We start from the raw sequence: 10,697 nt of genomic DNA on the forward strand, positions 1-10,697 counted from the left end.
GACCAAGAGGCATTGAGTGGGTACTCGAGTGTTGATAGCTATAACACACCCCGACCAATAAAACAAGCTTTAAATTTTACAACCCGTTAGGCAAATACCTAGGCGAAGGTCATAGCCCTAGGCCTTTTACATCATTTGAAAAACAACAACAAAAACACTTTCCTAGTTTCAATTCTTAGTTTGTAATTTTAGCTTAAATTAGACCTAGAAACAACCCAAGTCTGTGGAAGTGCAATTTGAAATATTTCAAGCTCAAACACTATAATATATACCCCTAAGTCCCATTCATAGCTCCTTGTGAAAAATCGACCCTGACTCCTTATTGGGTATTACTATTGCATCGACCGTTTCATAACCTTAAATAGAGGTGTGACTTGGACGAGATCACACTACCAAGTGACATGGTGGTGAACCCAAAGGGTGAAAACAATATGGGGCATGCCATGGCTGTTACTACAAGAAGTGAAAGAGGTGGGAATGCATCAACCTCAAGTCAAAGGCAACTTGTGGATGATGAGCAAGTGGTCGAAGAAGAAGAGATCCCGAAAAATATGGTGCAAGCAAATGATGAAGTGCGGATTGATATTGATGACATTATGGAAGAAACTTTAGAGGAAGTGAACCTGTATAGGGATCATGTTATTAACATACCGGAACCGGTAGTGCAAAAGGCTAAGTCACCATTGCCTAAGCCACCTCCTCCATATCCTCAAAGGCTTACCAAGCAAAATGGTGAGAATCAATTCAAAAAGTTCATTGACATGATGAAGAGTCTCTCGATAAATGTGCCATTAGTTGAAGCTTTAGAGCAAATTCCTGGTTATGAAAAGTTTATGAAGGATTTGGTGACAAAGAAGTGGACGATGAATTTTGAAACTATCAAAAGCACTCATCATGTGAGTGCAATTGTTCATTCGATGGCATCTAAATTGGAAAATCCCGGTGCTTTCACAATCCCTTGTACCATTGGAAGTGCCGAGTTTGCTAAAGCTCTTTGTGATCTTAGGGCAAGTATCAATTTGATGCCCTATTCGGTTTTCAAGACTTTGGAAATTGGGCAACCAAGACCCATATCTATGAGATTACAAATGGACGATCGTACACTGAAGAGACCATTGGGAGTGATTGAAGATGTATTGGTTCATATTGATAAGTTCATTCTTACGGCGGATTTTGTTATTCTTGATTGTGAAGTGGATTATGAGGTGCCGATTAATCTTGGAAGACCTTTCCTTTCTAAGAGGAAGGCTCTTGTTGATATGGAAACCGAAGAACTCACTTTTCGGGTAGGTGATGAAAAGGAGGTGTTCCACGTGTGCAAATCTATGCGGCAACAAAAATAGTAATAAAGTGTGTTCTTTCGTGGACTTGGTGACCGATGTGATTATTGATGATGCAAATGCCACGATTAATGTGGGTGATATGTTGGAGGCCATCTTGCTCAACTTTGATGATGACGAGATGGATGGTTTCATGGAATGTGTGAATTCCATTGACATGATGAAGAGTCTCTCGATAAATGTGCCATTAGTTGAAGCTTTAGAGCAAATGCCTGGTTATGCAAAGTTTATGAAGGATTTGGTGACAAAAAAGCGGTCGATGTATTTTGAAACTATCAAAGTCACTCATCAAGTGAGTGCAATTGTTCATTCGATGGTATCTAAATTGGAAGATCCCGGTGCTTTCACAATCCCTTGTACCATTGGAAGTGCCGAGTTTACTAAAGCACTTTTTGATCTTGGGGCAAGTATCAATTTTGATGCCCTATTTGGTTTTCAAGACTTTGGGAATTGGGCAACCAAGACCCACATCTATGAGATTACAAATGGACGATCGTACAATGAAGAGACCGTTGGGAGTGATTGAAGATGTATTGGTTCGTGTTGATAAGTTCATTCTTCCGGAGGATTTTGTTATTCTTGATTGTGAAGTGGATTATGAGGTACCGACTATTCTTGTAAGACCTTTCCTTGCTACGGGGAAGGCTCTTGTTGATGTGGAAGCCGGAGAACTCACTTTCCGGGTGGGTGATGAAAAGGTGGTGTTCCACGTGTGCAAATCTATGCAGCAACCAAATAGCAATGAAGTGTGTTCTTTCGTAGACTTGGTGACCGATGTGATTATTGATGATGCAAGTACCACGATTAATGCGGGTGATATGTTAGAGGCCATCTTGCTCAACTTTGATGATGACGAGATGGATGGCTTCATAGAATGTGTGAATTCCATTGACATGATGGAGAGTCTCTCGATAAATGTGCCATTAGTTGAAGCTTTAGAGCAAATGCCAGGTTATGCAAAGTTTATGAAGGATTTGGCGATAAAGAAGCGGTTGATGAATTTTGAAACTATCAAAGTCACTCATCAAGTGAGTGAAATTGTTCCTTCGATGGCATCTAAATTGGAAGATCCCGGTGCTTTCACAATCCCTTGTACCATTGGAATTGCCGAGTTTGCTAAAGCTCTTTGTGATCTTGGGGCAAGTATCAATTTTGATGCCCTATTCGGTTTTCAAGATTTTGGGAATTGGGCAACCAAGACCCACATCTATGAGATTATAAATGGACGATCGTACAATGAAGAGACAGTTGGGAGTGATTGAAGATGTATTGGTTCGTGTTGATAAGTTCATTCTTCCAGAGGATTTTGTTATTCTTAATTGTGAAGTGGATTATGAGGTGCCGATTATTCTTGGAAGACCTTTCCTTGCTACGGGGAAGGCTCTTGTTGATGTGGAAGCCGGAGAACTCACTTTCCAGGTTGGTGATGAAAAGGTGGTGTTCCACGTGTGCAAATCTATGCGGCAACCAAATAGCAATGAAGTATGTTCTTTCGTGGACTTGGTGACCGATGTGATTATTGATGATGCAAGTGCCACAATTAATGTGGGTGATATGTTGGAGGCTATCTTGCTCAACTTTGATGATGACGAGATGGATGGCTACATGGAATGTGTGAATTCTTTGCAAGGAATAAGGTCATACAAGTATGCACCCCGAAAACTTTCCTTGGCTCTTGAAAATAGGAAAACTCCTCCTACAAAGCCTTCAATTGAAGAGCCCCTACCTTGGAATTGAAGCCATTGCCTCCACATCTTCGGTATGAATTTCTTGGTCCTTGTTCTACTTTACCGGTTATTCTTTCCTCTTGTTTGACTAACGTGCAGGTTGATTCCACATTGGTGGTGCTCCACAAGAGGAAGAAGGCTATTGGGTGGACTTTGACGGATATTCGGGGAATAAACCCCGCATTTTGCATGCACAAGATTAACTTGGAGGAGGATGCCAAACCATATATTGAACATCAAAGGAGACTTAATGAAGCTATGCAAAACGTGGTCAAAAAGGAGATTATCTAATGGTTGGATGCCGGGGTTGTCTACCCCATTTTTGATAGTTCGTAGACTTCTCCGGTGCAATGTATCCCAAATAAGGGGGGCATGACGGTGGTCACCAATGACAAGAATGAGTTGATTCCCACAAGAACGGTGATAGGGTAGAAAGTGTGTATGGACTATCGCAGGCTTAACAAAGTCACGAGCAAGGATCACTTTCCACTTTTCTTCCTTGACCAAATGCTTGACAGGTTGGCCGGCGTGCTTTCTATTGCTTTCTAGATGGATATTCGGGCTATAACCTAATCCTTATTGCTGCGGAAGATCAAGATAAAATAACTTTCACATGTCCCTATGGTACTTTCTCTTTCAAGTGGATGCCATTTGGCTTATGTAATGCACCGACGACTTTTCAATGGTGTATGATGTCCATATGGTCTTCATGGAAGACTTCTCGGTGGTCGAGAATTCCTTTGATGATTGCTTGGAAAATTTGGATAGAGTATTGGCAAGGTGTGAAGAAATAATCTTGGTGCTAAATTGGGAGAAATGACATTTCATGGTCGATGAAGGCATTGTCCTTGGCCACAAAATTTCAAATAATGGCATAGAGGTCGACAAGGCAAAGATAGAGGTGATTTCTAAACTTCCACCTCCAACTTCGGTGAAAGGCGTGCGAAGTTTCTTAGGTCACGTGGGGTTCTACAGGCGTTTCATAAAGGACTTTTATAAAGTGGTGAACCCGTTGTGCAAGCTCTTAGAGAAAGAGGCTAAGTTTTACTTCAATGATGATTGCATGAGAGCCTTTGAATTGCTAAAGTTCAAGTTGACACCACTACCATTATCATCGCTCCTAATTGGAGTGTTCCTTTTGAGCTCATGTGCGGTGCTAGTGATGTAGCGGTTGGAGCAGTTTTGGAGAAATGCATCAACAAGATTTTTCATCCGGTCTACTATGCTAGTAAGACAATGAATGATGCCCAAGTTAATTACACTGTTACAGAGAAAGAGCTCCTTGTCATTGTGTTTGCAATTGAGAAGTTCCGCCCGTACTTGATTGGTGCAAAGGTTATTGTTCATATGGATCATGCGGCACCTCGCTATCTTATGAGAAAGAAAGATTCCAAAGCTCAGTTGATGAGATGGATGCCATTGTTGCAAGAGTTTGATATTGACATCCAAGATCTAAAAGGGAGTGAAGATCAAGTGGCGGACCACTTGTCTCGTTTGGAGGAGGAGGGGAGGCCGCATGATGGCCTTAAAATCAATGATTCCTTCCCCGATGATCAACTCTTGGATATTTCAATGAAGGAGGTGCCATGATTCGTGGATCTAGCAAAATCCCTTGTGTGTGGAATCATCTCGGATGAGTTCTCTTCAAATCAAAGGAAGAAGCTCAAACGGGATTGTCAGGATTATTATTGGGACGAGTCAAACCTTTCCCGGATTTGCACGGATAGGGTAATTAGAAGATGTATACCAGACGAAGAGCAAAGTGATATTCTTGAGGCGTGCCATTCTTCGCCTTATGGTGGTCACCATGGCGGAGCAAGAACAGCGGCCAAAGTGCTAAGTTGCGATTTTTATTAGCCCACTCTTAATAAAGATGCAAGTGATATGGTGAAAAGATGTGATGAATGTCAACAGGCCGGTAGAATCTAAAAGAAAAATGAAATGCCTCTCACTACCATTTTGGAGATTGATTTCTTTGATGTGTGGGGTATTGACTTCATGGGTCCTTTTGTGATTTCTTGCGGAAACACCTACATCTTGGTCGTGGTTGATTATGTGTCTAAATGGGTTGAGGCCATTTCTCTACCCAATAATGAAGCGAGAAGTGTGGTGTCGTTCTTGAAGAAGAATATTTTCACAATATTTGGTACTCCGCGGGCTATCATAAGCGATGGGGGGTCGCATTTTTGCAACACGACTTTTGACACTTTGCTTAGCAAGTATGGTGTCACTCATAAAGTTACGACTCCCTATCATCCACAAGCTAGCGTTCAAGTTGAAGTCTCAAACCGGGAGATAAAGAGTATCTTGTCCAAAACAGTGAATTTAACCAGACAGATTGGTCAAAGAAGCTTGATGATGCACTATAGGCTTATCGAACTTCTTTCAAAACTCCTATCGGGATGTCTCCATACCGGTTGGTATTTGGCAAAGCTTGTCATCTTCCGGTGAAACTTGAGCACAAGGCCATGTGGGCTTTAAAGAAATTAAATCTTGATTGGGATGCAGCTGCTAACTTGCGGGTTGCACATTTGAATGAATTGGATGAGTTCCGGTACCATGCCTATGCAAGTTCATCCTTGTACAAAGAGAAGATGAAATACCTCCATGACAAATACATTAGGAACAAGGAGTTCAAGGTAGGCGATCTTGTTTTGCTGTTCAACTCACGGTTGAAGATGTTTCACGGAAAGCTGAAATCTAAATGGAGTGGTCCCTTTGAAATTGTGGGTGTAACGCCTTTTGGTGCGTTGGACTTGAAGAAAAAAAACAATGAGATTTTCCAAGTCAATGGTCACCGGGTAAAGCACTATTTGGTAAAGGTTGATGATGGCCACATGGTGGCAGTGATTTATTTCAAATGATGATAATCGGCGTCGTGCCGCAAAGTTAAATCAGGCGCTTCTTGGGAGGCAACCCATGTTCCTTTTTCTTTTCTTTTAGTCTTTTGTAGTTAGGTGTTATTTTAGTGCTAACTGGTTTTGAAGTATGTTACAGGAATGAGTGTACGTTACAGGAATTATACCCAATAAATTGGCTAAGTGTGGAAAGAATTGCGGACCGAAAAATTTTGGTTTCTACAGCAAAAGGTGATCTGCGGCCGACAATTACATTGCGGACCGCACAAATTTAAGAGGGAAAGTGACAACTCTCTGAAGTTGGTTTGTCATAGAAATGGACAATGCGGCCGCAAGACAAAATATACGGTCCGCAACAAATTATGCGGCCGCACAGAACATTCTGCGAACCACAGCACAAAAGGGCTTCTGAGCCCCCAGGTAACAGAGTGCGGGCCGCAATTGGAATTCTGCGGCAGCACTCAACTCTCTTTCCCTCAGTCAAAACCGTCCAGTATAAATAGAGGGCATAGGGCTATTGTTACCTTTGTTTTCCCTCTCTAAGCATTCACAAGTCTAAAACATTAAAATCATCTGGTAAATCATCTGCCACACACACTCAACATTTGTGATCACTCATTGGCACTACTACAAATCTGGTATGCCTCAATTACTTGTAGAATTTTTCAATTTTTAGTTTAATTTACAATTTGTTAGTTAGTTTTAGGTCAATTGTGAGTAAAATTCAATTATACAACCATGTGGGGTTAAAACAGTAGTGAGTCAACTAGTACTTTCTCTATGGGGAATGGGTAAATAGGTTTTCATGATTATACACTACCACCATGTCAAATTTGTGCAAAAATTGCAAACCCTAGAACTTTTATCGTAATTGTGTTGAAATCTGCGGTCGCAATGAAATATGTGCGAACCGCAGATATCCCATCGCGGCCGCAGAACAACTAGTTCTCTGTTATTAGAGAGTTGTCAATTTGATGACTCACATGTGCGACCGCAATGGAAAATGTGCGGACTACAGAAAAGTGATTGCGGCCGCAAAACAGCCCATTCTCTGTTATCAGAGAGTTGGCATATTGGTGGTATATGAGCTGCAGCCGTAATGACAATTGTGCGGACCGCAATCCAATTCTGCGATCGCACTGACAATTATGCGGACCGCAAATCCAATTCTACGGCCGCAAGATTCAATTGTGCGGTCCGTAATGCCCAGTCTGCGGCCGCTATGATAATTTTGTGGACCGCACTCTCCTACCCTGCAAGCATGTTTTACACTATATTGTTCACTGTCTCTCTGGTGTGTTCTTGTATGTTTTCACTTGAATTACAACTGACACCTGCTTTTGCTTGGTATAGAAAATGGTTAGATCTCGAGGCAGAGGTGATACTTCAAAGGGGAGGGGTGAACCTTCCAGGGGTCGAGGCAAGAGTGCTTTAGCCCTCACCCTCCAAAAGATAATCTCAAAGAAGGTTATAGCCGGTCGAGGGAGTAATGCAGAGCCCTCCCAATCCAGTTCTTATGCCCCATCTCGGGAAGCATTAGAGGGAAACTCGGTTCAAGAGCAGTCGGCTGTCCAATCAAAGCCACCAGGAAAGTATCAACTCCGAGACGAGCCTTCCGCATCTCAGAGCACTTCTGAGGAGTCAGAAAGTGCTGGTCCGACTTCCGAACCCTCCTCTACACCTATCCCTGAGGCACCAGTGACTACAGTTTATGACATCCCCGATGAGTGCCGAGGGGGAGATACTATATTTGTCAGCCTTGAGCGGTCGAAGAATAAAGAGGTCTGGGAGGATCGGTTCGTCAGTTTGGCTGCCTTCACTAGCTTTCGTGGGTGGTGGCCGGTAAGGTGGCTCACTCTTGAGCGACAATTCCAATTGAAAGATCTTGAAAAGTATAATCCGGAAGTCTTAAGGCAGTTTCGAGAGCGGAAAGGTTGGATGTGGTTCACCCATAGCGTAGTGGACGCGAAGGAATACCTTGTTCGGGAGTTCTATGCCAATGTGGCACACATCAAGAAAGGGACAAAAGTAACAAAAATAAGGAACCTGAAAGTGCGTTTTGACCAGCACACATTGAACACCTACTTGGGGTTTGATGATGTTGAGCCCGCGCAGTATTTGGAGAAGTTGGCAATGGGAGATGCAGCTCACCCATGGGTAGCTGAGATTCTAGCAGCTCCTGGGCCACCACCACCATGGATTACCGCAGGGGTGTCTATTCACAGAAACACCCTCAGTTTGGAGGCGAAGGGGGTGGCAGACCTTTGTATGTAGCTGACTCGACCCGTGTCAGAATGAGACAAATCTTCCTATCCCACGAGCAGTTCTAGTTGCCTCCATCATGGTCGGGTACCCGATCAATGTGGGTGTCATGATGTCGACCAACATATATATGGTCGCCAGGCAAGCTGATACCTCCTACCCTTATCTCAACACTATTACTGAGTATCTTACAGATGCACGGGTGGAGCCGAGAGATTTTGATGCGAAGATGTGGGTGAAGAAGCCCCTCTCATGGTATTTGTTGATGGATGCACACAACCCTAAGAAAAAAGGTCAGCCGACTACAACCATAGGCTAGTCTGATGAACAATGGTGGTAGCTGCAGAGACAGTCGACATGCCATCTACGTTAGCAGAGCCTTCAACTAGTGCAACAGCTATGCCCTCACCTCCAACCTCAGTGCCTCCAACAGCCCCCATTACAGGTTTCACCTCGGCTTTGAAGCCGGTGCCGGTGCCGATGCCCACTGCTCCACTATATGCACTACGAGTCTCCCATACACTAGCGAGCCTCAACAACTGGATGCAGATAGCTACTACAAAGTTGTCTAACATATCCAGTAATATTGTAGTGTAGTCCTCCATTCCTGCACCCCAGATTCTCCCCACAGTTGAAGAAACTTTGAAGAAGCTCTTGGAGAATCAGAACACAATTATGGCCACTTTGGTGCAGCATGGGTCAGTAATAGAAGAGCAGGGCAAGGAAGTGAAGAAGATGTGGAATTCCCAGGCCTCCAAGAAATCAGTGGACAATCTCCGGAGACAGGTTACTAAGCTTGCAGCATCAGGAGACAGTCTATTTGACATATTGATTGACCCGCACCACCCAGGCACAGATCCTACAGCACATACAGTACCTTGCTGCTGACATTGTCGAGGAAGTACGTTAGATGTTCATCAACCCAGCCACTCCCGGAGTTGAGGATGATGAGATCCAGTTGGATGAGGCTGAGGTCGGTAACATTGCTATGGATACAGAGATGGCCAAGGAGCCATAGGGAGTTTTCTTCACTCTTACCCTTCCTTTACTCTTATTTTGTTAAGCATTGGGGACTATGCTTATTTTTATTCGGAGGGGGTGGAGTTTATATGATATATTTTGATGATTCTGAGACAATTGGTTTGTAATAACTGACAGTATTTTCTTCTTTTTCCTTATTCTATATATATTCTCTTTTCCTCTCTCATTATGTATATATCTTCTTTCATTATGTATATTCGTTATGCTTTCGATAGTTTTTTGCTTTGTAGCTTCTTTATATGTGTTCTCTTATTAGCTAGCGTTTAACTACTTAGGTTCTTTTTGAATTAGTAGCTTCTTTCTGATTTAATAGCTTCTTTTTGTGTTTTAGTATATAATAAGCCTTTGGTTTTCTTAATGCCACGGTTCTTTCCAAAGATAGCTTTTGTGTGAACCAGGTGACTCTTCCCAACGATGGATGGCGTGATAACCTTCTTAAAGGACTGAGTCCGTTTTGGTGTTTAGGTAATAATAGTAGTAGTAATGAATAAAAAGACCTAATTAAGTCGTGCTCGAGAGTAAAACATGCTTCACTTGGTACCAACACACTTAACTACATGCTTATGGTTAAAAATAAGGTTTTTGGAAAGAAATAGCTTTAATTAGTGACTTTGTGACTCTGGTGTTGACTTAGGCAATCATTAAGGGGTTTAATTGAACCATAGTGATTTTCAATCTTGAATATGGTCATTGTGGGCCCTCGACTCTATCCTCTTTAACAATCCAGTTGCGTGAGAGGTGAGATGTTTTTGTTGCAAGTCCAAGTACCCGTGCGAATGGTCTAGAACTTGCCCTGAATGTGTTTCAAGGCAAAATCTTAAGTTTTGCTTGGCTCGAGAAGTGATTGTAGTCTTTTCTTGACCCGCTTGAATTTTTCCATTGCCCACCAATATTGTTATCCCTAGTCAACCCATTTTATCCTCGAGCCTTTCTCATTTGATAACCATGTTACAATCTTTTACCCGTTTGTCGTGACCCTCTCTTGGCACCCGAGCTTTCCTTAACACTCTTGTGTTACAATTGGATAAAAATATAAGTTTGGGAGAGAGACGAGGAGCTTGAAAGGGTTATCAAGGCACAAAAAGATAAAAGAAATGATAAGAAGGAAAAGCAAGAAAAGGAAAGAACAAAAAGAAAAATGCAAAAGAAAGTGAATAAGAGGATGAGTTTAAGGGATGCGAAGAAAAGTAATGATACAAAGCATGGAGAAATAATAGAGGGAGGAAATGAATGTCATGATCAAGAAAGAGTGATGCTAAGTCTCTAGTTCCCCAAGGAAAAGAAAATGCCTCAAAGAATTGGCAAGGCATGAGCCGAGAACAAAAAAATGGAGTGCTTAAGGAAAAATGAACTTGCTCTACCATAGTATACTCAACCTTAGTCCAAAAGCCTTCGTTACATTCCGAAAAAGCCCTACGTGATTTCAAGCCGAGTGAGCTTACATTAGTGGCGATCTATATGAGGGGCAA

The 10,697-nt window shown here is 42.4% G+C and overlaps 1 protein-coding gene across 1 annotated transcript; it reads left to right on the forward strand.

Moving 5' to 3' along the window:
* The first annotated feature begins 761 nt into the window (after window positions 1-761).
* LOC138894340 (uncharacterized) lies at window positions 762-4,657 on the forward strand. Its single transcript, XM_070179031.1, has 6 exons — window positions 762-996; window positions 1,532-1,747; window positions 1,932-2,023; window positions 2,069-2,368; window positions 3,586-3,847; window positions 4,155-4,657. Exons 1-6 carry the CDS (start codon window positions 762-764, stop codon window positions 4,655-4,657), a joined length of 1,608 nt encoding a protein of 535 aa, XP_070035132.1.
* The last annotated feature ends 6,040 nt before the right edge of the window (window positions 4,658-10,697 follow it).

Source organism: Nicotiana tomentosiformis, chromosome 6 (genome assembly GCF_000390325.3).
Source record: "Nicotiana tomentosiformis chromosome 6, ASM39032v3, whole genome shotgun sequence".
Lineage (NCBI taxonomy): Eukaryota > Viridiplantae > Streptophyta > Magnoliopsida > Solanales > Solanaceae > Nicotiana > Nicotiana tomentosiformis.

What these genes read in the sequence shown, in the direction of transcription:
- LOC138894340 (XM_070179031.1), top strand. Translation starts at nt 762, where the DNA reads ATGATGAAGAGTCTCTCGATAAATGTGCCATTAGTTGAAGCTTTAGAG. An exon ending in CGAGTTTGCTAAAGCTCTTT is followed by an intron (nt 997 to 1,531) that starts GTGATCTTAGGG and finishes ATGTGCCATTAG; the next exon opens with TTGAAGCTTTAGAGCAAATG. An exon ending in TTGGATAGAGTATTGGCAAG is followed by an intron (nt 3,848 to 4,154) that starts GTGTGAAGAAAT and finishes GAATTGCTAAAG; the next exon opens with TTCAAGTTGACACCACTACC.